At 42.4% G+C, this 27,999-nt stretch overlaps 1 protein-coding gene across 1 annotated transcript; it reads right to left on the bottom strand.

Annotated features, from left to right (window-relative positions):
* Window positions 1–5: 5 nt before the first annotated feature.
* Window positions 6–27,042, bottom strand: LOC308106691 (neuroplastin-like). The gene is made up of 9 exons (XM_080458579.1): window positions 26,602–27,042; window positions 14,779–15,126; window positions 9,647–9,821; window positions 8,465–8,559; window positions 5,095–5,228; window positions 4,704–4,977; window positions 440–461; window positions 240–313; window positions 6–146 (listed from the first exon to the last, which is right to left on the bottom strand). The coding sequence occupies exons 1-8, from the start codon at window positions 26,675–26,677 to the stop codon at window positions 253–255; spliced, it is 1,185 nt and encodes a 394-aa protein (XP_080314705.1). The 5' UTR covers window positions 26,678–27,042; the 3' UTR covers window positions 6–146; window positions 240–252.
* Window positions 27,043–27,999: the final 957 nt, after the last annotated feature.

The following is a 27,999-nucleotide window of genomic DNA, read 5'->3' as shown; positions in this document are numbered from 1 at the left end:
GTTCTTTTTGATGCCAGTGTTATGCTGATATTGTTTCTCATAAAATGAGACAAGATATGCTCTTTTCAGAAAAAAACAAAAACTGCCCGGAGCTCGATCCACCTCTGGTACCTTCTAGTCAGAAAACGCAGTTTTAGCCGTCTCATCTGTGGAGAGAGAAATCAAGAGAAGGCGTGACTACGGATAATCCTCACAGTGCGTTCTATATTTAGCCCCCATCCCCTACGACAGTGTCTTACTTGAGTAAATTGCTTATTTCATATTCCTCTGGCGAATGTTTTTGTCCTTGTGGTTGTTTGTTGAATTTGTTTTCCTAGGAAAGAAGCAGTTACGATTTTAGTGACCTAAAGGTAAGAGGACATCCACACTGGTTGTTTCCATTGGAATTGTGTGTGGAGCTGTAAAGTGTGTGTGTGTGTGTGTGTGTGTGTTTACTCACATGGGTCCCACTGGTTCATCGTCTGCAGACATGAGGAGAGGAGACAGAAAACGGCACACAAATCAAATTTGAAGCACAGATAAAGGGATCATACTTGTGACGCACATGTCAACACTTTAAATGCAAATGATATGTCCTCCGCCTGGAAGTTTTCACAACTCCTCTTCTTCCTTAAGGCAGATTTTACCTCTCGATTAAAGTCACGCGAGGGCGAAACTCAACTCTCAGAAGCCTGGTGTTTGCTGAAGACGGCACAAAGTCAGGAAAAGCCTCTGCGGATTTGAAATTGATACTTTGCAAAATGATGCTTAAAGCATAGATTGCTTCGAGTACTTTGAGATGTTGCAGAGTCCGGCACTAACTGGATGGCGTCACGACAGAGCTTCATCAGCTCAACAGCTTGGGATTGTAGATGCATGTGTGTGTGTGTAGGTTTGGCGGCTGTATGCAAACACATAGCTGTGATATGGGGAACTTTTTACACTGAAACCATTTATTGGCACTTGTATCTGCCAAGTTAAGGGAGAGAAGAAAAAAAATCTGTTGGCTTTTGGAAAACGGTCAACAGTGACACATTTGGAGTAGAAGGGCTGAAATGTGGGAGAAAATACTGCGGCGGGGTCTCTTACGGAGCAGCTTTAACAGAAAACATTGTAAACTTAACCTTGCATGCCATCTTGAGTCGCATGGGGTTCCTGTTCATTTCAGAGTGAGCATATGTGTAGGAGGGTTACAGATGGCTCACATAAAGTCCTCTTTTAATTACACTCAGCGATTTCGTCGTGATTCTGTAAGGGCCTGGTTATCTGGGTGTGATAGTGTAACTGACTCGGCATAAAAACATGCATCTCCTCAAAGCTGTTGATCCGTGTCTAGATATTTTATCCATTCCTTCCAGAATCGTAACACAAATAACTGCATGAAAACACTGATGAATAACAAATCCAATTTTTTTTTTCTCTGTAGGGCAAAATGCAACAGTACAACAATTCTGCAGGAGGAAAAAGAACCGGTGCACAATAGTGAGATAAGAGTGAGTTAGTCGTAAACCCTGCGGCTTCGGGTTGGACAGGGTGATCGGTGTCTCGCATACAGATGAAATGTGTCAACAGGTATATTAAACAAAAGAAAGGCACAGTGAGGTATTTTCCATGCAGTTTTAAGTCTGAGATAAGCAGCATTAGCAGCATTCCATGGCATTAGAATGGAGCAGATTATGACAGGTATAATGTTAAGACACGAACATGGTTTCGAGGAATATCTGTCAACACGTACCACTATTTTCACTTGTATACACGCCACAAAAGCTACGTTTACTATTATGACTTTGCAAGCACATTAACGTGTTTTTTTTTTGTTTTGTTTTGTTTTTTTACTGTGTGAGATTAACAGAGGAATCATTAATAATATTAAGAATCAGGTTTGCTTGCATCTGTTGTTGTCTCGCATTTTATTCAAAGTTTAGTTATTTCACCAAATCCTCACACAGCAAAAGTGGTTATTTTAGCAACTGATTTCCAAAGCGAGGAATAGAAATATCAGCCTCTGCATTGGAGCCTCTGGCTGTGGAGTAAAAAAGTGTTCAAACACAGCTAAGCCATCAGGAGACCAGAATTCATAATGCACGCAGACAGGGGCCAAAACCTCCGGGAATACGGGAAGCTAAAAGGAGATTTTAGAGAGGGAGACTGTGCATCGTGAGCCGGGGAGTCCTCGGTCCTGATTTGAACGGCATAAACACGGCAAATATAATCTACCCTTAATCGCTTCATTTTTCTGGTGGATGAAACCAAACTGGAAGCCGCGCACGGAGCTTTCACTCGTCCGGTGGTTGGTGTGTTCCTGCTTGGGTGTGACATCGCAAGTGTTATTATTTATTGCAGTATCTTTTGGTCTCCAGTGATCGAGCAATTCACAAATATAATCTAGAAACAAATTATGACGTTTTCTTATATAATCTGACCAGAACATTATATATGTATATATGACATTTTAACATGGATTAACCACAGTGCAGTATAGTTTGTTACTCTCAAATAAATACATAACATTTGAAATTCTAATATAAACAAATAGCTATAGTATGAAATACTTTAATATCACGATTTAATGATAAATAAGTGAACTAGGAATCACATAATCATCCAGGCCTTTAAAAATGTTAGTTATTTGAGGTTTTTAAAAAAAAAATGTTTTAACCTTTGTTGTGTAGAATAATTACAAGGATGGAAATCTACACTAAGTTTGCATATGTCGTATGCCTTGCACGTTTCACTAAATAAATCTTATGCTGCTTGGACTGAGAAAGTAAAAAGCAGAATGCATCCATAAGCTGTTTTTGTTTATGTGTGTATTAAAGTGTGTGGCATGCAACCGTTGACCAGCTGGAGCGATTCTCATGGAGCGTCGGGAGCTTTGAATTTTGCCCGTGTTTGTGCGATATTTGGGAAAATGAAAAGAAGACAAAGGCGCATGAGTGTGGGTCAGACTGAACCTTTGGTGGCTGGCGATGCCTTTGGGATTTACAGTCATTGTCATCCTGTCACATTCTGATTGTGTGATTCCGTCTCTGTTCTGTCTGGTTTTTTTTGGTCAGTAGGAAAAAAAAACTCATCTTGTAGGAGGCACAAAAAGGGAAGAGAGGAATGAGCAAGAGGAAACACTGGTTCTGAAATAAATCTTTTAAGGACTGATTTATTTATTTATTTCCCAATTTGTAATCATTGTTTATATTTTGCCATTAATTTGGTGTTTGTGACGAGACGTTCATTATTGTAACCTCGACTGACCAGCAGAGCCGAAGTCCTTAAAATATTGTTTCCACTATTGAAGCTGGCGCCGTAATATCAGAAATAAATGGACCTGGATAGAGAAGAGATTACATTTAAAAAAAAGATGATGATCATCCTGTACAGGAGGACCAGACCAATATTCATTTAAGTAAATGCCGTCACTGAACGGAGTCGGCACTAATGACTCCAGAATGAAGTGAGGGTGAGAATGTTTGGAGACCATTTGACAGTGTTAATATTAGATGGTCGACATGCTGCCGAGGAAATGTAGCTTGTTTAGGCGGGATTACAGAACGTGGGGCATGTTTAACGTATACATATGCAACCGGAGTGGTCGGAACTAACGACGCATAGTCCATCTGGACAGTTTCAGCTTTAATTATTTTGTTCATAGCAGTGTTTTAATCAGGACTTATGTTTTTACTCACTTGGGTTATGACCTTGGACTGCTGTCATGTGAGTACCTGCATTTCTTACAATTATGGGAAACTGGCAAAAGAAAATGCCCTTGGTTCGGTTTTATCATTCGATTCTCATTATTTTGTTTAAATTCAATCACATGCCATTATCTTGTAAAGAAAAGTGAGCGAGTATAAGGAAAAATGGTAGATATTTAGAACTATTTCCAGCATCCATCATAATTTTTTTTTTTGGGGGGTTCATCCTAATGAAAATGGGAATGAGTGGAGACGAGTTCTCATTTCACCATAAATGGCCCAAAGCCACCCTAATATATACTGTTAATATGTGTCAGCAATATCTCATCAGAGAGGATGTTTTTGGATGGACCGTAGGCTCGAGAAAACATAGAAATCGACAAAAATAAAATAAAATAAAGAATTCTCCAAAACCATGCAAGATCTCTCACTTACCACCCATTTAGATTATGTTGCCATTTGGAAAGAAGGGGGAAAGAATAGTAACCAATTAAGTTATATAGACTTTATTGCTATAAATGCCATAGGCTCTCACTCCTGGTCTGCTATAACAAACAAATGCATTTGTCACCACAGTTAGTAAGAAAGCACACACACAGAAAACTGACTAGAAAGCTGCAGCCTCCTCTTCCTGACGTAATGGAGTTTGTACAGGCCACATTTGTGCCTGTCTAAAATGTTGGTAAAACAAAGAAATAATGTCACATTTGTTTTTGTCCACTGAGAGCAGAAGTAACCTGGCTGGTTTAACTGGTACAAAGGCACGGCCAATGCCATTGTTGAAAACTGAGTTACTGGATCAATTCTGTAATACTGTATATGCATTTTATTTATCCGCCGATGAAAGAAAAATCCTACATTGAGCTTTTATAAGAGTAGAATACTTTTAAAGAAACACCAGACAAAAGAAAATCGTTCAACTTCTCAATGATTTTGAATTTTTGTGTTGAATTTTCCCATAAATGATGTAATATCTACAAAGTTACTGCCAGTAATAAGAGAGAGAGAGAGAAAATAAAACAACACTAGTCTTACCATCAATAATGTCGTCTGGCCTCTTGCGCTTCTCGTACACAACGATGATGACGACGAGGATTATAATTTCTGCAAGCACACCCAGGAAGGGCCAGAGTGGTGCAAGATGGCTGCGCACTCGTAAAATAGTGGTCTGAGCGTTGTTTCCAATTGCATTAGTGGCATTGCACTCGTATATTCCAGGGTCCGTGTTTATATCCAGGTTGACGATGTTGAGCTCTGTGTAGTTGTCTCTGCTCGTGATGAAGAAGCGCCCGGTGGAGTTGTCAATGTCCTGGAACACATTGGACCATTTCCACAAATGTTAGTCATGCTGTAAGCAAGTTCAGAGGAGGAATTTGCACCGAAATTCACGTCTTGTTTCTATAAACGCCATATACACATTCGATACCGTAGAAGATGCGCCGTCCACTTTCCGCCACGTCCAGGTGGGATGGGGGTAGCCGACGGATTTGCAGTAAAGCATTGCGTTATCCCCTTCGTTTTTATTCTCACTTCGCTTGTGGCCGGTGATGTCAGGTTTTGCTGGAAAGGTGAAATAAATAAATAAAGGCCGCTCATTAGCTGAGTTGGCAGAAATAACACAGTCAGAGGAGTGTTTCAAGTCCTAGCAGATGGCATGAAGAAGAAAAGTCTGATTGGCTGATTTGGCCGTGGCAGCGATTTGTGTTAGTCAGATGTCTAGGTGTGATGGAGGAGTGTCATAAACAGTCTCTGTAGTAGGGCTCAGTCTTTAACAAAAGAAAAAAATAATAATAATAAATCGGCGCCAATGCAGGAGAGAGGAGTCACAGTAGGACATGGTGCAGATATTTTCGGAAATTAAAATCTCTTTGCATCACTGAGTTGTAGAGGATGTTCACACTTGTGGCGTTCGGTCTGGCCGCGACATGATTGATTTAACTCAGCCATTCCAACCCTGAACACCGAGCCTGCAGACCAAATCCTCCGGATGATCTTCATAGTTTGGACTCCTTACTGCATTCTATAGACTTCAGGTGAGTCTTAAGCTGGTGAATAAATGAGAATCTAACCAGGATTGGATTTGGCACACATCAATGGGAGTTTTGTTGCAGAATTTATCTCATAGTGGCTGTTTAACATTTGTTTGTTTTTTTACATCTCTTGCTCTGGTGTTAAAAAGACCAGTGTGACAGCAAAGCGAACCAGACAAGAGTTTGAGTGTGAACACGTCACTAATTCATTGAGCTCCTCAGAAGTTAATGAACTTTCGTATGTATTGTTGCTTTTGCACATGAGTATTAAACCAAATGCTTGTCAACAGTGTTCCTCCCAGTTGTTTCTGTGTTGGTTTCACAATCAGACATACTACTACCTGATTCAGTCGGATATGTAGACCAAAATAATGCAGTAGAAAAAACCATACATGTGAAACTGCACTGAATTAAGAGAGAGTTCGCTGAGGAGTGCGACTCCCAACTTTACTTTGTGAGCACGTGCAATGCGCCCCCTTCTCATGCGGTGGGGAATCTCTATGTGCGTGAGATAAAAAGCATTTCAATACAATTCATAATGAGGTCATGGAAGAAGGGGCATCGGTGTAATATGAGAGCCCCCAGATGTTCCCGTTCACAATAACTCTACAGTGAAGCCAACAAAAGAGATTTTCAGCCAGAGAATAACGATGCAAATCGGTTCTGATTAATGAATTAACTGATAATGGAAATGAGACGGTTATGAATTTAATCAATTCAGCCATATGTCACAAAGCACTGCAAACATGTGCCGAGTTTTTCCCTCAAAGGTGAGACAGAAACTCCCCATTCAACTGTGCACAGTGTCGAGAGATATCCGTCCCTGCTTTTCCACTAATCCTCAAAATTACAACGATTCCTTCCATGCAATTAAGCAGCATAAGGCAGAAGGCCTGAAGTGAGCATTTTTTCAGCTGCGCACGGATAATAAAGCAGGAGGGGTCTGAGCTCTTCGGTGACATCATCCCACACTAATTACGGTTCGCACGTGCTCCCTGAGCAGGGGAGTGGCCAAGCTCATTTGTGTCTTATCCTGACTGTATTATGTCAGTGACTGACGGCGCAGAGCGAGCCCTCAGAGTGGCGCTAAAACAGGCAGATCCCGCCGTTTCACACTCCTGACTGTGATTATTAATCTCTGCGAGCTCGACGGTGGTAAAGTGACATATGAATGTGAGAGGGACGTGCTGGGGAGAGAGAGAGAGAGAGCAAGGTCACAGCTGTCAGGAAGAATAATAAAAGTTGATCAGAATGACATCACATGTTTAAGAGTTGCTAAATCAAATCTTTTTTTAGTTCTCCTTCAAATTTATGCAGACGACTGCCCGTGTGATTCTGATTCCTGCAGAGCTGTGCGATTCTGGACAGTCACATTTCTCTCAAGTAATGCGTCAATGCGTTGTCACATATTTCCGTGGAGAAACGTCGTCATCTCTTAGGAAAAAAAAAAAATAGAAAATTAAGAAAGACGAGGTACTAAATATTTATCTGCAGCAAGCTTAGTATCACAGACAATAAACTCCATTCCTGCCACAGAGATGGCTGGGACCGGATTCAGAGCCTTAATCCTACAACATCACAGAACCCTCCATCTGTTGCCTCTGAGCTGAGTCCTGCAAGGATGAGTGTGCCAAGGACACTGTAGGCGAGGGATCTCAGTGAATTGCTGCCAGAAGCACAGTGCAAAGCTGGCTTGCTTAACAGTGGGCCTGCTACCTGGGTCACAAAAGATCTCAAACACCTCAAGAGAATCACAAAGGACATGCTTGGTGTCCATTCAGAAATAGTGCCCATTTGAAAAAAAAAATTAATAAATAAAAGTTAGATTTTATGTATTTGGATATAGGATGGGAAAAAAAAAAGAAAAAAAAGAGGTAAAAATCATGCATCATTGGGAAAAGCAATGGATTTTCCTCCAGGGGACAGACAGCAAGCCTCACCAGTCACAGGCCTGCAGCTTACTTATAGCTAGAAACCTTCAGTTTGAATGGCGACGAGTCCTGTCATCTCACAATCCAGTGAAAGCAGAGCACACGCGGTCGTCACCCATGTTACGCAATCAGGCAGTGCTTTAAGAGAGCCGCGGAGTGAGAGGCAGGGGCATGCTCAGTATGCGCCATAGCCATGCCACAGCAAATTGGCTTAAGCACTATAGACAGGCAAGCTTCTCTTGGAGCGTTCCACTTGCCCTTACTCAGAGAAGATTCCTTACTCAGGTTGAAGAGACTGCCAGCTTGAAAGAAAACCAACGCAATAGTTGATTGGTTAGCCTTCCTGCTATCACATTGACCATTTGATTCGAAACCAAAGTCATTGCTGTTAAACCATCAATGGAATGAGTCAGAACATGTCTGCTCTTAGGCAGTGCTCCTTCGTGGGCCTTATGTGTTTTGGAGGGAAAGTGCAGTGTCTGTCCATTTTGCTGAACTGTCGTATCACTGAAAGCCAAGAGTGACAACAGCCTGAGGAGCGCTCCCTGTCATCACCACCGCGCCGGATGGATTCAAACATCTTTGTCAACAAGGGCTCTATTCACACTGCTTAGGGTATCAACTTTTCCAGGACACCTTTTTGCTTCCATCTCAGAGAAAAATAACCAAATGTCAGCATGTGCTCTTTAAAATTAAGGCCATAGTTCTTCTTTTTTTTTTTTTTTTTTTTTCCCCTCAAATTTGGAATTGCCACAGGGAGGAATCGTCTGGTTTGAATTTAAAATATGTTTGTTTCCTTGAGTTAATAGTCGTGATTAGAGGGAAAAAGTCTTACCTTTTACTTCAATTGTCGCATTTGCATTGGGTGCCGTGTCAAACGTGTAAACACACATGTACTCCCCAGAATCGTCTGCTCGCGCTTTAGGGATTCTGCAACAGAACACAGCAGTCATTTCATAACTCTGAATCACTTACGCTGTCAGTAGTCAAGTACATAGAGTCAGCTAATATCAGTTTAATGCTGGTAATTATTTTGGACTATAGCAATGAAAGCCTGAAGGTTCTGCGAGTCCACAGGAGACAAAATGTTGGCATTTTGTTGTTATATTACGGAACCGCAGCTCCGGATTCTGCAGGGAAGGGCACCACAGGCATTTTAGCCGTAATCTTCAGAGTATCACTGATGTAATGTGACAAGGAAGTGACCAATTGGTCTTATCTTGTGGCTAGAAAAAGTCTGTGGTATGTCTATGGGGGCGACAGTAGCTTTGCGCTTCAATGATTACACTCTGTGACAGCAGGGACTAACAACTAGTCGGTACTTTGGGCAATAATAGACTTTTGTGTTTCATTTCAAGTTAAGAGTGATAGGTAGAGTTAAAGATGTGAGTTAAAGCAAAGATTTGACTTTGGATTGCTTGAGGTCATTGCAGTGAATCAAAGAATCCTTAAAGGGACAAAATATAAGATACCTGCAAATGAGACTGTATTGTCCTTAATGTTGATATACAAGCAGTTCTGATGTGAAGCAGTGTGCTGTCTGCTTGTATGCTTTGTGTGCAAAGTGCGAGTCACGTGTTTCCATGACGACAAACACAACGCTCTTGCAAATAGATCAAAAGTTTGGCACAGTGTGTATTATTTTGTTTCAGTTACTCTTGAAGACTGGAAACAAAATGTCATTTTGGAAAAGTTCGTCCTTCTTCTGTTGACAATCGACACGTGGACTGGTTATATAAATTGGATTATCTGTCACACAATCGTCTGTGATCTTTGTCCCGCTCAGCACCTACACTGAGTTATCCAAGCTCAATATACTGAGCGAGCATTTCTGAAAATCTGTGCGACAATCCCATTTCCAGCTCACATCTACTCAGTGTTTACTACCATGCTTCACGTTCTGGACCCCGACTGAGCATGTATTTCTCTCTTACATTAACCACAATTTCTCAGTAACTTTACTTATTTTGCCTCTTCTCTAAACTGCGTCCCTGCAACGCGGAGGTGAAGCCGTCACCTGTGCGATGTGTCTCTTTGCTCTGTCCGTGTGTTGGGGATCTCCACGCCGTTCTTCATCCAGAAGCTTTCCTTGTGCGGCGTGTGCGCCGTGGTGAGATTACACAGCAGAGTGACTGGTTTATTCCAGGTCTCCGCCGACAGGACGGTCTGATCGGAGGCATTGATCTTTGGTTCTGAAAGACAGAGACAGTCAAACCTTATCCCAGATCTGGGGATCCAAACTGCTTCAGTGCTGCTGTAGCTGTAGGCTGTATGCTGTTTTTATATGATCTGTGTAGGAGGCGTCTATGAAGTGAAGCTCACCCAACAAATAAATAAAAAGCATTATAAGTACATGAAACTACTGGAATTCCTTCCATCTACCAACTGTGTTCATCCTAAGGCTGTAATAATCATGTTATTTTTAGATAAAACACGCAAAAGAAATGATTAATGAACTGCAGTGATGCATGTATATGCTCCAAAATAATACAATTTCTGACAAAGCCTCGGCTCATATTCGCAATACGTTTGAAGGTAAAATGCAGGTTTAAGTTTTGTCTGCAGTAATTTTGACGCTTGTCAGATTACTCACAGATATGTGCTGATCTTACACATAAACATTGTAAAAGGTCAAATAAACCATATACTTGAAGATGAGGGGCCTCATTTATAACCATTGTGTTATTAGCTCTCCGTGAAATGGCCAGGAAGCAGATTGTGTAATGATGAGCTCTCAGGTCGGTTGTTGTGTGATCCTTTCCTGTTGCAGTCTCTTCCTGTTATGCATTTACTGTATTGAAAGATCTGCACGTTCAATACAAAGCGACCAGATTCCTTCCAATTCAACAGGTCTGCCAGAGAAAGAATCTTCTTCTTGTAATTTTTTTTTACAATCACTAGATTTCGGACTAAATATTTCGGCACTGTATATATTTTACTATTTATATTTCAAACTTGTTTGCAGACTCTTTGGTCTAAAATCCTTGTTAACACACGAGTGCACGCCGTCCCTATATCGCTATACCATCTGCACTCTGATGTGTAAAAGAAACACAAACACTGTATGCTCAATTTATAGCTGCATATACTGTGCCATTATGTAGCCTGGGAGTGAGCGTGACTTTATCAGCTTTGTAAGTTATGCAAACATAAAACAAATGCTCAGCAGGTATCGTGCCTCCGAGCCTCAACCAGCTGGTAAAGCAAAGAACACTCCACCTCCCGTCTTCTTTACTTTGGCCAAACGTTGTGTTGTTTGCTGCATTAGCAGCCGCTGCAACCGTCAGTTTGCACAGCCTATTAGTTTAGCTGTCTCCTCCACAAGAGCGTCACGTCTATGATCTTTCACGAGCAATCTGCACCGGCTGACCGTTTATGGTGGATTGTGGGAGTGAAGTGGGTGGAGGGCTTTATTGTGATAGACGCATAGTTTTATAAATGAGGCCCCCCTGAGCTGACGATTGATATAAACGGTAAAGAAGACCTCTGACATTTCAAATTACCGCTGAACGAATACCTCATTTTAAAATCGTGAGGCATAAAACAAATACCAGGTTCCATTTCTCAAGGACGGTGAGGCGTCATCTGAGAGTGAGGCGCCCTTTGCTCTGCCTGGAGTAGTGAGCAGGAAGCCTCCTCCACGCTGCCCCTCCCCCTCCGCTAAGGCGGGCCAACCATGGCAACGATGGAGCCCCCGAGGGGAGGAGCAGAGAGGAGCAGCATCATAAGCCTACTACTGGCTGCTGCTGCAAGGCCACGAGCAAGGCAGAAGGGGGAGAGGAAGGGAAAGAAGGGCTACTGACACTGGCAGTGCATTTTGATTAGCATTCTTGGATTCCTATTCTTATCATTCTGTAAACTCAGTAGTTGTGTGTGTGTGGTGGTGGTGGTGGTGGTGGTGGGGGGGGGGGGGGGGACTCCCCCCTTCCTCCTTATATTTCTCTCTCTCTCTGCCACCACCGAGCAGAGACACATGTACTATAAATAGTATCTTTGAGACATGCGTACGCACACACAGCATGAGGTACATAAATTAACATTTAGCAAACACAGCACGGTGGTCCACAGGCAATTTAACCAGAAGGTTGTTTGTAGGACGCATTGTTACAACTTAAAATGTGACCGCTGGACATTTTGTCGTCGTATCGAATCGGAATAGAGCCGTAATCTAAAACGTAGCTTCGGATCAGTCCACGAAGCCGGATCGTCCTTCCTCCTGCAGGTGCTGAGACGCAGCGTCTCATTCAGATTGACGGCGTGTCCAAATTAACTGACAGACACTCGTCAGGTTTTGTTTGAGTAGCAAATAGAGCCGCATTCTCTTACAGTTTGCCAAGATTTATGAAATCAATTAAACTAAATAGCTGAGTCACACTAAGCCACATGGCAAGCTTTTTTTTTTTTTTCTTGCTTAGAGGAACATTATGCCATTGTGACAAGGCAAAGCTGGCCTCCACTCATATCACTGTTACAACATGATAAGTGCACCATCAGTAAGTGGTGCCAGTAATTGTCCTTGCACAGAGGGGCTGGTGGGCCTTCTGAGCACGTGGTTAAGCTAAATGGTTTGAACTCATTCTTCATGGAAATGGCCAATTATCCCAGATGTGCTTGTCCAATTCAGGTTAACACATATTTCCAACACAACTAAACATATTTACATACCATTTTTAAGTGTTAAGCAAATACCATGGTAAAATTGATACTTTGCATTGACAAATTAAAATTGTGTGCAATTTGTTTAAGTGATACTCCACTCTAAAGATATCTCACCCCTCGAAAGGTGGCTGGAAAAAAAAAAAGGAACTGGTATTCTTCTACAGAGTAAGAACCTGCATACTGCTTAAATCTAGTTGCATTGAATTCCAAAAGTGAAATGTTTTTCATGCATAAAGAGAAAAGAAAGGTTCACAAACTTCTGCCAAACCACTTCTGGACCAAAGTACTGCGCTTTAGTCATCTGCAATTACACAGAAGTGGATTAAGAAATCTCATCTGACATATTAATGCAATTTTCCAGCATGAGAACTTATCACCATTGGAATCAAACATGAATTAAAGCTGATCACAGCGGCAGTTAAAGTGATACAGCAGCATTTTGGGGAAACTCGACTTGTTTGCTTTCTTCACGAGAATCAAAAGAGAAGGACCAAAAGTCCTTTAACTTCAGTGAGAAGCTGCGGCCAGCTGCCTCAAAGTGGGCTGAAGACTGCGAAGGAAGAAAGACCTGTCCTGGCTTTTTGCCAATTAAAGCTTCTTGAAGAGAAGTAGTTCTACAGACAAAATAATATTAGTGCCACTGTGGCTATTTTGCTGAAGTTTAGCAAACCAGGTAATGAGTGGCGTCCTAAAGTGCTGATTTTCACCTGCCAACACCGGCTGCTCTCACTTCGGTTTCTGGTCAGGAAACGTCAGGCTGGCTGGGTGCCAGCACGATTATTCACATTGGTGACAGCTGATAATGGTGTTTCTCAAAAGTATAGCGCTCCAATTCCTCAATAGTTTCATCATTTGGAGTGTAGTATCACTTTGAGCACATGTAGAAGGCACATAGTTTTATTTCATGGATCTCCTTCCCAAATCCAACATCCAAATTGCATTTAATTCAATGCAATTTAATCCAAATGCCAAATAGGATAGGGTGGTTATAAAAAAAACAACAACATTTGAATGAAAATTAAATACTGTAAGAACAATTATACAGGTTCCGGGTAAAGTGATGCAGAGTGATTCACATTCACAAGCTAAATTAAGCAAATCTGGAAGGACGAAAACGACACAATCATAATGTTTTTTTTCAAGCAACAAACTATACATTCAAAGGGCTATTATGTATAGCCTGTAATATACATGTAATAACCTGGCCATTACATGTATATGCAAAAACATATATAGCTCAGTAATGACAGAATATATTCAGATGGTTTCAGAAGTAGGTGAGTTCATAACACAAAAACAAAGAGACAAAGTGAACAGCTGCTGTTTTTCAGACTTCTGTCGAGAGTGGAAGCAGTGAAAGCCGTATCGCTGTTTAAAAAAAAATAAATAAATAAATCACACATAAACCAAAATTTGTCGGTCCAATCAGGAGCCAGCAAATACCAGACTCCTCCAAACTCCTCAGAGCTTCGCTATGACTAACAACGTTCAACATCTCGGTGTTTCAGTGGGCAGAGCACTGAGGCATGCACAGATTAGAAGGGTCCACTTGAAATTCAGTTTGTTTTGAACGTCTGCGTGCACAGAGCAGAAGGTTAAAGGATATAATGTCATTACTGATTCACAGTCACACACTTAATGGCTGAGAAGGCACAAGGTAACACATTGCACAGGCAGGTCCAGAGAGACCGTTTAGTGGAAGAGGAAATCTGTCTCATCTGAACCAGGAATGAGACACTCGTCCTTTATTGGATTATCAACACACAAATTTGAAAGCAGCAAACGTTTTGCTTTTATCAGGAAGCAGTTGACAGCAGGAATCACTGTTTTATCACCTGAACGGATTCCTCCTTGTGTCTTCTTACAGTCCCATTTACACTGCCCAGAGTGAGAAAGCCAAATCAAAAGCATTACTTCAAAGCACCACGAGGTTTCCACTGCATCGAGCAGGCAGGGCTTTGAAGTAAATAAAACGATCCACGTAACGCTGAACACACAACATAATGTTAAAGGAAGGAGTGTCACAAATAAATCTAGGAATAGGAAATGGAGGGGGGGGGGGGGGGTGAGGTTAGGATACAGATTAAAAAGATAAATGGTAAGAGTATCGCAAAAGTACACATATAAGGCAGTAAGAACAAAAGTTCTGTGTGGCAAGAAAGAAGAGAAATGTGGATAGAGACTGGGTAAAGTTTCCTGGGTTTGTGGTCATTTACGTCTGCATGCTCAAGGGATTTTGGGGAGTTATGGGGATTTTATACAATTCAAAAAAAAAAAGAAAAAAAAAAAGAATAGAAATATTCAGCCAAGTTAATTTGTATCAATAGAAAAAGAAAGACTGGCATTAGTGATTAATCGATATTTTAGTTTCTGTGAGTTATTGTATTAACTTTTGCTCCACTGTGGTGAGGGTGGGCTGCTTGGAGTGGTTGGGGGTGGGGATCTGTTGGTCGTTCACCGGCTAGGCTCTACAGGACATAGACCACTCACTCTGTAGCACCAAAATGGTGGCCTGGGCGCGGATCCAGGTGATGGCGGGGTTTTGTCGGAGATCATTGCGCCTCGGGTCGTTGCTCGCCCGGCACTCATAGGTCCCAGAGTCCTCCAGTGTGAGGCGCGTGATGCCGAGCACACTGACCCCATTGGTGCCGTACGCCGTGTTGATGGACACCCGCCGCTTGCGGGCTCCGTCCCACAGCTGCTTGAAGGAGTCCGCTCGGTTGACCTCAGCGTACCACCACTGGATCTCTGGAGTGGGGTTACCCACCACCTCGCAGTACAGCTCAAAGGTGTCCCCCGTGAGCTTAGTCTCAGAGAGTGGCGACTTCACAAACCCAGCTGGAGAAGAAAAGCGTTTCGGGATGGCAGGGAAGGAAAGGGTACAAGAGGGTTAGAGCAGAAGGAAGGCATGGAAAGGCCAAGGGATAGGAGGAGGAAATCAAATAAGATCAGAGTACATACAAACAAAAAGAGAGGATGATTAAAGGCAAATCAAAGAAAAGCAAGCTTTAAATCATTGAGGGGTGTAAAAAGGAAAAGGTTAATGATTCTCTAAATGCAGTCTGTTTCAGCATCAGGTCTCCCTGGCCCACTTAAGGCCAACTGTCAGACAAAGTCAGAGTCAACAAGGCGCAAATCTGTGCCAGCAAGTAGTGCCAATATCCTGTATGCTCTTTTAAAAAAAATTATTATTTTGTCTTTCTCTCTCTCTCTCTCTCTCTCTCTCTCTCTCTCTCTCGCTCTCGCTCTCTCTCTCTGTCTTTCTCAACATTTTTTTCCATTGTACCTTTCGATCTGTGTGCAGGGGAAGAGAGAAAACATCAGTGAGAGCACATTAGCTGTCGTCCAGGAGTGAAAACCTCATATGGTGAGGAGGGAATGCCTGTGCTCTCTCTCTCTCTCTCTCTCCGAGTTTATCCAGGCGCAGCCGTTTACAACAGTTTGTTCAGTGGAGTAGGGGAGCAATCCTCCAACCTTGTCTACACTTAAACGTGTCACAATCAGAAGTCCCAGAGTCCTCCACTGTGAGGCTCCTCAATAAAAAGAAATCTCCTTCCAGGGCCATGTCACCGTTGTATTACAACGCAGCATAAAATCATTTGACTTGTACACAGCCTGTTTTTTTTGGGTGGGGTGGTGGGAGGGGGGTGTATCCCCTGAAGGTAAACGTCATCGACATTAGTGGAATGAAAACTAAATGTCACTAGATAATTAAACTCTTAAAGGGACTTTTTTTTTCTCAGTTGTAGGACACGTCACCAGTCGTGTCGCTTCAACAAGAATTAGATTTGTGAGTTTGTTAGTAAAAGTGACAGACAAAAGAAACTGTTAGACAAGCCAGGTGTGTAGAAGTGTGTGTGTGTGTGTGTATATATTTGATTGTGCCAATACTGTCGGTGCAAAGGTGGCTGGAGTGGAGCTCAGCACACATTGGGTTCGAGGTGAGGTGCAGCCTGGACAGTCTGTCATGAGGTTATCGCAGACAGACGGACAAACACATTCACACCCACTTTCACACCTGTAGGGACAGTTTAGACCAGTTAATAAAGCATGCATGTTGCTGGTGTGTGGAGGAACCCACATACACAGAATCTTTGATACCTAACATGTTTAACCATCTTTTCCAAAAAAAATTATAAATAAAAAAAAAAAGAGTGATTCATCAAAAAATACTGCAAATATGTAACTGTATGTATGACCTATAATCTTCTTTTAGCCATATCAGCTCCTGCTGGTATCACCAGAAATGAGGTCAGACAGCTTACATTTTGGATAAGCTGGACTTAAAGAGCAGGTTTTGAAAAATTCCCATATGGACACAGCAACTACTTCTCCAGAAGGTCTGACTCAACACCATGAATTTGAGGCTTTATAGTAAAACTCACCTCACTAAAGTAATATGTCGAGAAGATGTCCCTCATACGACACACCACTGGAACACCCCCGTTTTGTCTCACTCTAACAGACCACCTTAATGCTTCGCTCCCTATTTAAAAAAGAGAACATTTTATATTGTAAAATACTGTGACTTTCATAATAAAAATCGATAATCCATCTGTGGACTCCGTAGGCGTTATAACCACGACTGTGATCGCACTACGCTGCGCCTGTGCCTGATTCATGACCTTGTTCCACATCACTAGTTAGCCCAACAATACATTGCCAACCTTAATAAACCTCATCTAATGACAAATTACCTGGACCACCGTCGGTTCTCTACCGTCTCTGCGGCTCCTCTTGCTGTGAAGCACATGTGCTGAAACAAGGCAGGAAAATGCACCGCTATATAACACTGCCCCAAATTTTCGTGGAGGAAATGAGAACAAAGAGCCTCTCGATGGTCTCTCGAGTGTGTGACTGTGTTTTTGTGTATGCATACAACAGCTTACAGTCCCTCCTAGATCTGTCTTCGTTGCTCAAAGTATCGTATCAGAAGCACATGAACAGATCGGCGTGTGGAAGCCCAAGGAAGGAGTGACACTTTAGATTTATTTATAACTTCACAATGAGGGCCCACAACAAGTGTCAAGTAAAATAAAATCCCATCTTCCTTTGTAATATTAAACCAAAGATCTTTGGCATTGGACTCAAATAGTCATGTGTCAAATAACTAACCTATCTGATGGCAGATAAATGCTGACCAACACGTGCGACTCACCGCTATGTGAAAATAAATTTAATGAAATCAAAGATGAACTGCGAGGAGGATTTCAGCAGGAGTTAAACGCAGGCTTCCTGCGAGGAGACGAGGTGCTCACAACTTGTGTGACGCGTTCAGATATGCAGAGTAATTAGCATTTGTTTCTTTTCTCCGGAAACATCTGGGCCTATCAAGCTCACCACATAATCCCAGAGGGGGAATCCAAGCCTGTCCGCCCACACAGTTAAAGCCATATTTCAGTATGACAGAACGCTCACTATAGCACCCTTTACTGATGATTGCAACTGCGAATTGGCGTGGCATATGACATACACTACTGACACTGCTGTCATCCATGCACAAGAGCTCACAATCACAGAATAGTGGCCTCCTAAACGCAGCCTGAATGTCCTTCAAGGTGGAGGCAAATGAATTCAGAAAGAAAGGAACAGATGACTTAATTTAAATTCAGGCTCGGGGAGACTCTGTGGAGAAACGTGCTCAGAACAAACTACAGACAACCCGGGCCAATGAGGAGACCAATTTCTGTGGTGTTTAAACAAGCAGCTTTACACTGGCAGTGAAAACAAAACACAAAGCAGCCAGCCGGCACTCATTCATTTCAAATGCGTGGAGGAAGATGGGAAGCGACACGGAAATAGTCGCTGTGGTGGACATATCTCAGCAACTTGACGATGGAGGAAGACAATCAACTGTGATTTGTTACCTTAAAGGCCCCATAGTTATTCATTTATTTAGTTTTAACTACAAAGCTGTTCAAGGGCAATTAAAATACTGTCAAAGTGTCCAATCTAAACATCTCGGAGCACCCAGCCTTTCACTTGGAAGGAAAAGAAAACACGGTAGAGCCGGTGAGCGCCGACCAGAGAAGAGCTGAGGTTGCCCTTGTTGTGAGTCACTCCAATGAGCGTAAGCCAATCAGAAGAGTGGGTCAGTGATATCAATGCGCCTTAAAGACATAAGACAGAAAACACCCGGTTTGTGGCAGCGCTCCAGAATGGAAGCTTAAGAGCAGCCAACACTGAGATTGTTTGTGATTCTCAAAACCAGTAAAATAGATTCTTATGGATATTGCAAATAGAACAGCACAAGGTGAAATGTGGGATCTTTAAGCTCCTGTCTATTTCCAGTCTTGACCTTGACAATGACACCTGGGTTTGCAAATCGATGGTGCAAGTTGCAAGGACTGGTGGTGTTGACCGCTTTGAAAACTGAACAGCAGAATTGACGCCCTGGCTGAGCGGCGTCCTAAAGGACAAGACTCAAGCTTGTCATCGGGGGTTATCTCAATTATATAGCTTAGATGTAACGTTTGTCGGTCCCCGAGCAAGGCTGCTGACCTCCAACTGCTCGGGTTGCGTCAGAAAGGAAACTTGTGGCAAACTAAGCACAATAATCACATGAACCGTTTTTGTAGCTTCCCTAAAACGTGTGTTCACTCAGACCAATGCCTCCACTAATCATCGAAGAAATTGCAACCAAAGAGCAACTAAATATTTGATTATTTTCAGTCTCATGCAAACTCGAAATGTGTATTTATTTTTTCTAAATCAAATTCCCAAACACGCACTGACACAAAACAGGCGAGAGGCCTTAGATTTTGGCCACAAGACATGGGTGATTAGGCCTAAATGTTTGAAGGACATGAGTAAGGCCCAGTGCAGCCTCACATGATGTTTTTGGTATGAGCTTGGGCCTCTGTTGCTGTGACAACGGCTGCTGTCAGCCAGAGGTGCAAAGGTTTGAAACGGAAATAGACTTCCTGTCAGATAACACTCGGAGCTGTCTTCATTTGGCAGAGTTTGGTTTTCACCGCTTTTCTCTTGTGCTTAATACAGAGCACGTTTTTAAAGGTCAGAGTTCAGTGGGGACTTTCAGGTCAATCAGGCCTCCACTGGGTATCGTGTAATTGCTGTAAGAGTTGTTTTTCTGGGTTTTTTTTGTTTTTACAACATCATACGATCAGCAATGCATCTGCTTAGCAGCGCAAGGTATCTAATTGCTGATGGTAGCAGAGCTACTGTGCAGCTTGGTTCAGTCTCCTCCCCCATCCCAATAATTTATCTCATTCAAGCACATTCCTAAGACTGACATAATATTTGACGTGAAACAAATGGCCCCAAACTAAAATATTAACCAAACAGACATGATGTTAGTGGGGTTTCCTGCTCGTGAGTGTCAAAGTGAACTGGGTGGTATTGCATCACTCAGTGCAACATCCTCAACAGAATCATGCAACGCGATTGTTTAAACATTTGAAAGCATCACAGTAAGCTGTGTTACATCTTCCTTTCGATATGAACTGACATCCAGGACTTAAAGTGCGATCCCACCGATATTAGGAACTGGCCCAACAAATGAGTCTGATCACAGAACGATGAGAACGCTCGCAGCACAAGGTCTGACTTGCCTGCTTTGCCTTAGACAGACACAGTAGTGTGTCACGACAGTCTAGTGTTCAGTGACAAGGTCTGTATGGAAGTCACAGCCATTACAGCCTACACACTCTCCTCATGTAGATAGGGAAGAGAGCTCCCCTGGGAACTGACAAGAAGCCACACACCACCGCCGCCACCGCCACGCTGCCTGGGAGTGAGTCAGCTGCCTGCCTACAACCTGGATCCCCGTCCGCAGTCCCACAACACAGACAGAGAAAGCAGAGGGTAGGAAACCCCCCAGGGCCAATGAGCTGGTCGTGTGCTCAGTAGAGTGCAAGTCAACGTGTGCGTGTGGATGTGGGCTCATCTTCGTTGTACCTGAACGATGCTACATGTGTCTTTACAGGTCGTTCGCGATGCAAAGTCTTACCGCCGTCACCATTTGTGATCCGTTCCCTTTCACCCACTGCTATGAGCCGTCATGACAGAATATGAAATTTTAACTAGTGTTTGCACAGATGAGTAAAGTTTTACTGGGTCCCCCCCGCCCCGCCTCCATATTTTGTTACTGCTTTACTGAAAATGATGCCAGCACTGGGGGAAAGAGAGAAACCAGAAATAAAAGCAGTCACACACACACAAAAAAAAACCCCACACACCTACAGGTAATTCAGAGTTAACCTAACAAACCTGTCTCTGACTGTGGGAGACTGACGGAGAACCCAGGCAAGAACATGACTGAACTGGAACCGGGACCTGCTCTAGATTTATTCCAACAAGCACTTTATTCACTTAAAAGTGACACCTCGTATATATTCTCAGATTTGTTTAGGTGGTTTCGAGCTGATTTTGAGTTTCAGGTAGGTAGAAATAACAGAGTGTGTCAAGGTCAACCAGTCCTCACATGCCTATAGTGATTATACTTGTCAGACACACCCAACCCAAACAAGAGAGGTGAGTCAGCATGTAGACGTTTAAGAACACACCCAGAGCTCAGAAAAGATTAAATTAGTTTAAAGTGTGCTCTCCCATTGGAATGTACTGTTGACGTCTGGTGGCGCAGCAACAGACAACAATTTTATCTTCTTATGTTGAATCGATTTACAAAACAACTTATTTTATCGAGTTAAATCAAGACACTAAAAATTGCACCACCCAATCGATAATCGAAGAGTTTTCTCAAAGAAAAGCAAATTCGGACACATTTAGGAGTCAGTGGTTTAGACAAAAATGGAGGATCATCTTAATATTCCATCGTCTGACGGGCACATCAATCCACTGTGCAGCGTTTCCAACAAACTTCAGTGAGTCAAAGAACATTTTTTATTTTTTTTTGCATTGTTTAAGCCCTGCTGCCATCATTCTGGGTAATGATAGCTCTCGCTGGGACGAGCAGAGCAGCAGAGCGACCGTTCTCCACAGCTGGAGACAGAATGCCTTATGTAACTTACAGACACATTAGAGTCATGTCCTACCCCCCCCCCCCCCCACGTCTAACTGTGTCTGCTCATATCGGTGAAAAATGAAGACTGTCACGAGGCTTTTAAAAATAAGCAACGCAGGTCAGTCCCCAAATTGCCACGTTGGTTGAAATCAGTCGTTTCTCTTTTGTTTTTGTTTTTTTTTGTAAAATTGGTTTTAAGGTTTCAAAGATTTTCAATTACAATCTTTGATGAAAAAATAAGCCAGGGTCCATATTATACATTTTTATTCACATTTGTATTTTAAAAGTATTACTTATGAGTTGCAATAACATGCAACACTCCCAGAGAAAGAATTGAAATAATTCAGGAACATCAATATGATTGAAATTTAATAAGTAATTAATAAGTGCACAGTTTTGCATTACTATGAGTATCTGTTTCACCCAAGTTTCAAATATTTGCAAGTCAGTATTAATATACGGTAATGAATGCATGGCCACAGGAGGAGCAAAAATGACCAAAACGCTGCAGCATTCAGGTGTTGATGCGAGAGAACCTCTAGAGATCATTATGAAATTACAACAAATCTCAAAGAAATTAAATTAGCTCAAGTGGATTTAGAAGATGTTTTGCATTTTTTCCTGAGGTTCCATCAGGTTGTGAGACAGTTTCAGGGGCAACACAACAACTATTTGCACCAGATTGTAGTTTAGCACCTCAAACAGGATTCCAACTCTCAAACTGAAACTCAAGATTTAACCCAGTAAGCCACTACAGGCGAGTGTCAATACAAAGGTACAAACAGGAATTTGAATGTAAAGATTTCTATTAGATAGATTTCATTTAGTGCTGTGTTTAAACCTCTTATTGTTGAATAGCAGCAGCATAAGTCTTCACCTCGACTGCTCCAATCTCAGGTAACAAAGTAAACCGAAGCCCTGAAATGTTGATTTACAGTTTTGCAATTTGACCCAGTGAATTGATTTGTAACCCTCGATTTGCCACGCTTCATATCGCCAAAGTCTTTCCAGTGTGCCAAATAATAGTTAGTCATTGATGTAAAATAGCAAGGTGTTATAATTAATGCTCTATGATGTTAACAAAGGATCTTCAAGTACAAATTCTGAGACTGTCTTAATTTAATACGACAAATTATAATGACTTTCGTAGCAAAACTATGTTCCGCGACAGAGCCTCGTTATATAGTATTCAATTACGTAAGCATTTTAAAACAATGTAAACTGATGAATACCGATGACAAATTCATCAAGTTTCAATACTATAAACTCCGACATACTTGTAAATCTGGCCAAAGACTGTCTCTTGAAAAAAACTGTTTTTAAGATACCTCCGACTCACTTTTGTCATTTTACTGTTATTACTTGAGCCTGTCAATCCGTTCACAGATGAGCGGCAACAGTTTAATGAGATTTAAAATCCCCGTGCAGGGTAGAAGTGCTCTAATCTAATCCACTAATCACAACCGGTGAATACTTCCTAGTTCCGTTCCAGAGGTTCAAATGAGGGAATTTACATTATTTGATGAAAAACCTGAGAAACACTAATACAGAAATGTTATGGATCCTATGAACTGTGTGTTGTAATAAACTGTATTCTCCAAATCCTTGCAGTGAATACTTCTAGTTGTGTTTTTGTGAATTAAACGTCCAGTCAGCTCAAGCCTCAGCTGGTATGAGCCTGGAGGCAGAAAGAGGCATACTTCTCTTAGCAGTGTCACAAGTTAAAACACCCAGGCGGGAATGAATGAAAAGTAACTCCTATGAGTGTTTTGGAGTCCGAGTCCTTGTGCGGCACACTTCACCTGAGCTGCAGAGCCGCCGCTCGTACAGGGCTGTGGCTAAACCGGGGAGCTACCAGCTATGAATGCGGGCGAGTGCATGAATGTGAAGCAGGTTGACGCTGGCGGTGAAGGCAAAAAGCGGCGTTGCAGCTTCAGCAGCTATTTTCCAGAGACAACTCATCGATGTGTTTTTAAAAAGGGCCGTTTGCTCGCATCATAGTTCATGCAGTGTGCATGCGGTGAATTTTATACAGTGTGATGCTGCGCCCAATCAAAGTCAGCCATATCAGATTTCACAGTGGGCAAAGCGTGACTCAGTGGAAGAGTTTGGCTTGTGTCCTACTGCATATTTTCCAGAGTAACAAACAAGCCTTTGTCAAGAGCCTGCATGAAACATGATAATGGATAAGCAGCCGCACTGTATACTGCAAGTCTATCGATTGAGTGGCGCGCAGCTGTAAAATGCTTATCTTGAATGCAGTGTTTACCCCACTTGAAGCTAATGCACCAGAGACCTAAAGAAGAATAGGAAGACCACGTGTTTCAAGAAGTATGTCTTCTAACTGCAGTGGATAATGAAGCATGATGTAGTTTATGCCTTCGTATTGCTAAACATTAAAAAGAAGAACTATTTACTGCCTGTGCTTGAACCACTTCTGACTGAGATTACAGGATTTGAATGACAAAAAAAAAACTAAAACTGAAATAATTAATTTACAACAATAACAGCTTATTATTTTTTTTAAAGGATATCCTGGTGTGGCCTGCACACTCTGATTCACACAAGAAGGAGCAGGCTATATACACAGTTTAGTGAAGGAAATTATCTAAGACACAAAAGCACTTCCTCAGGTCAACTCCAGCCACCTTCTCCGGCTGCCTTTATTTCCTTTGCGTAAAGATCACATCATATCTCAGTTTAAATGGTTCACAGCCACCTAGTGAGTCTTTAGAGGGGCCATGCAGCTGTGCACAAGGAGGCCGTCCATTAAGAGTTAATGGATTCACTTCCACAAAAGGACCTTAAAGCCACAGTTCTCAGTGCCGTGTCTCGATGGTAAAAATAGAAACGAGGCAGAATGGACAGGATGCTATTTACAGTTCTCCAAATATCTGTCGCAGAAATCCGCCACCTATGTGTAGGCCTACTTCTCCCTGAATATGAATAATAGCTATGTATTCCCTCTGCTTCCCAGACACGGTGATTACATCTCCTGTACTTATAATTATTATAGTCCCCGACGTTGCAGCCTGAACTCTGATATTACAGGGAAATCTAGGATTGCATAAGAAGCCATGCGCCGATTACCCTCAATCTGAACTGTGAGGGGAGGGGGAAAAAAGTGCTTTTGTATGCAACGTGAGCAAATATTCCAATGCTACCTGTGGTGCTTAATACTTAGTGTAGACTATGAACGCTAACATCAAAGCTCTATCAAATAAAAGGTCTGTATACACAGAATGAAGCACATTTCTTGATCAGACTGTTGAAAGTGACATTTAATGAGGGAGGGGTGGCCCCAATCTGCCTCAGACTGACCAATATCTGTATTTGTGTGCGCGCGCGTGTGTGTGTGCGTGCGTGCGTACACGTGTTTGTTCGTGAATTGAGCCTCCATGAGTGGGTGCCAACACTTGGGAATGACAACAGGAAGTCTATGAAATGCCTTTGCTTGAGCATCTATAGAATACAATACAATAGCAGGCTTGTTCGGTATTTGATTTTCACTATTTCCATCAAGATGCTGGAATACTTCACTGTACACTCACACACTCTCTCTCACACACGCACACTTTAAGCACTTTAGTGAAATCAGCAATAAAGAAAGGAATAGGACTCAAGTCATATGTTGACTTATGTAACAGCTGTGGTCTTTTGGTTTTTTCGTCCCTTCACAAGATCCAGGTTGCTGCTGTGTTTAGTCGTCAAGTCTTATTAAGTTCACATAACATGCGTCTCTCTCTGTAGATTGTTTTTTGTTCCCAGCATCACATAAAAGCGGTACAAACTCTTTCACTTAGACTGAAATAAACCGTGTGAAATATGCAAAAGATGTAACGCCGTCGGAGTCAGATTTTTCACAACCTCCTCAACCTATCATGGAAGTTATAGTCTGATTAAGTCTGGCACGGTGGGTGTCCGATAATCCCCCCCGCAGCAACGATGAGGTGGACATCAAACATTGAAATTATGTGGGCAGAGTATATCTCTGGGCTTAGACCTTGTCATTGACACTGGTTTGTCAACACGTGGGCCTCGATCCATGGATAGTGCACATTCTGGAGAAATTATCCTATTAACAAAAACCTGAAATACTTTTGATTCCTGGTGCACATCCACAACACCACCTTCTTCAGACCACCTTCTTCAGAATCATGTCAGCATCGCTTAAGGAATCTAATTAGGTTCCTTTTAAAATCCCCCCCCCGCCCCCAAAAGAAAAAAACCCACTGAAGATTCCACTTTGATTCCATGAATGGCTGCTGATTTGTGTGCCCCGCCGGGTGATGTGATTCAACAGAATTTGAAGTTAGTACATGCCGTGTCAGAGGACAGTCGGGAACATCCAACAGCATGTTGCTGACATTCACTTCAATAGAATGGTGCACGTTTTAGTAGGACACATGGACAGTGAACTTTACGACTCACACATAAACATCATTTTCATCTTTTAAGTCTCTGTCGGCTAAATATCCTATCTCCTTATCACCACTGAAACGACGCATGTGGTACTCAAACAGGAGGGGGAGGAAGGTGTTTCTGTGTTGCACTAACTGCTGAATGAACCAGTTGGACAGGAGACATCCACTTAACCTGGCCTGACAGTGTTATAATAGGGGCAGAGTTTTGTCACTCAAGCAGAAGCAGAAGTTCAGCAGCTGTGACACAGCAGGGTCTGGTGTTTGCAGTGTTTCCAACACATGCAGGGTGAGGCTTTAGTCTGTGTTTGTTTGTGGATAATATGTCCCTTGATCAGCGATCAGAGCAGGTTATTCTTGCTTGGCACACACTCTTGCTACCAAACCCCTTCTGACTAAAACAAAGTGCATACTGGCAGCCATAAGCTGCTACCTCATGTGGTCAGTAAAAGTAAACTGGAAAAAATAAAAAATAAATAAAAATTATATATATATATATATATATATATATATATATATATATATATATATGCAAAATCACAACTGATTTTGTAAAGATGACAAACTGACTTAGTGTTAAAACACACCTGATAGCTCAGTGGAGTTTCCTCTGACAGTGATTGTTAATTCGCAGCACGAGGCACACCTATGTGTGCACAGTTAAATCACCTTGTACAGATCCCACAGCTCTTGTCAATTTAATTTCCTTCTTGTATTTCGCTGTCGATGATGGAAAACGACTGCTAAAGTGTCCAACTCCGGCCTTACAGTCGACTGTGAAACTATAGTAGTGGCTTAAACGCAGTCGGGTTCAAAATCCTCTTTAGAAACAATTCGCTCGGACGTCCTCATACAAGTCAAGTCACTTTTTACCCCCTCAAATTTGCTCCCATGCATGTGTTTCCTTACCGTTCTGAGCCGAGGTGAAAGGCAGCATCAAGTTCCCCAGGAGGACCACCGCCAACATCGCTGCGTTAGGACGCATCGTCAGGGCTTGAGGAGAGAGGTGCCCGGGTCTGCTCGGACGAATGTGGGAGGAGAGATCGTGCAGGCTATTGATCACAAGATCTAGAGCGATGGGCCCAGCATAGCACCGGGCTGTTAAAAAAAAATTAAATAAAAAAATACTCAGGGCGATTTGGAATTTAAAAAAAATAATAATAAAAAAAAAATAGAAAAAATGTTGATGGAGATGTCTCCCTGATTTGGAGACCTTTCGAGGACAGCAGCGGGTGAAAGGTCCGCGACGAGGCCAGCGGCTCAGGGATGCCGATGTGCGGCCATAGGCGGTGAAGAAGCCCTCGTCGGATTGCGGAGGAGAGGTCTTTGGATGTCAGGGAGATTGTCCACAGTGTGCTTCTGTAGATTCAAAGATGCGCAGACCGATGCGCATTTACTCCCCCCGCGGTCGCGGCTCGGTGATTAAAATGAAAGTAGCGCAGAAATAATTCCCGACGGGAAGTGATGCAGCCGAAACATAAGTCTGTTATCGGCACCGGTCTATTTTTAATACAAAAAAAAAAGGAGAAAAAAAAAGAGGAACAGATGCTGGTAGGACACACCAACAGCAGCAACGACAAGCTGCGCGTCCCCAAAGCGCGCATGACTGTGGATGAACGCACGCACGCACGCACACACACACACACTCATGAACACGCGTATATAATTGATGTTGTTTATGAACTCTGGCACTTGTCGTCCATTTATGTTGCTCCTCGTTTTATATCTTAAAAGACTTGGCAGCTGCACATTTGCATGGCGCACTGTCTGGTCTGGATGTCGGTCACACGCGTACAGTATTTCCTGCTCAAGACTAATCTGTGCCATCTCATCCTGATTATATTACAGCAGCCCCTACAATATTATATCCGCCTTATACATTTCCCACAAGTCTTTAAGTAGTTACGTTTTTCCATAAATTGTGCAAAGCCGCGCAACAAGCGCGATTGCAATTTGAAAACAGAACTTGAACACATTATTGAAAGTATATTATTCTCATATTCCTTCAATCAGGCCCCTTTCAGGACCTGAATACGTGGTCAGGTTTTTATTGCGGGGAGATTATGATGCTGCTCTTGAGCACACTGAGGTCATTTATAAATTATATCATCACATCAGTGGCCCGGGTGCTCCCGAGCTGTATATGTACCACATCACATCTCCTTGAAAGTTCAACATGGCCTCCTCCTGTAATCCCTTCTATCCTTAATCTATGCTGCACCGGGGGCGACCTCATGTGGTCATCTGGGGAAAACAACGTGTTCGGGTGCATATTTTATTGTACTTTTCTGAAACAGCTGACTGGTC

This window comes from Lipophrys pholis (genome assembly GCF_963383615.2).
Source record: "Lipophrys pholis genome assembly, chromosome: 2".
NCBI classification, from domain to species: domain Eukaryota; kingdom Metazoa; phylum Chordata; class Actinopteri; order Blenniiformes; family Blenniidae; genus Lipophrys; species Lipophrys pholis.
Note: the sequence above shows the minus strand (reverse complement) of the source record. Positions and strands in the feature narration are given on the sequence as shown.

Coding starts and splice junctions, on each gene's coding strand:
- LOC308106691 (XM_080458579.1), bottom strand. CDS start 26,677: ATGCGTCCTAACGCAGCGATGTTGGCGGTGGTCCTCCTGGGGAACTTG. Junction 462..4,703: donor GCCAGACGACATTATTGATG/GTAAGACTAGTG, acceptor TCATGTCTGCAG/ACGATGAACCAGTGGGACCC. Junction 314..439: donor GATGAACCAGTGGGACCCAT/GTGAGTAAACAC, acceptor CTTCTTTCCTAG/GAAAACAAATTCAACAAACA.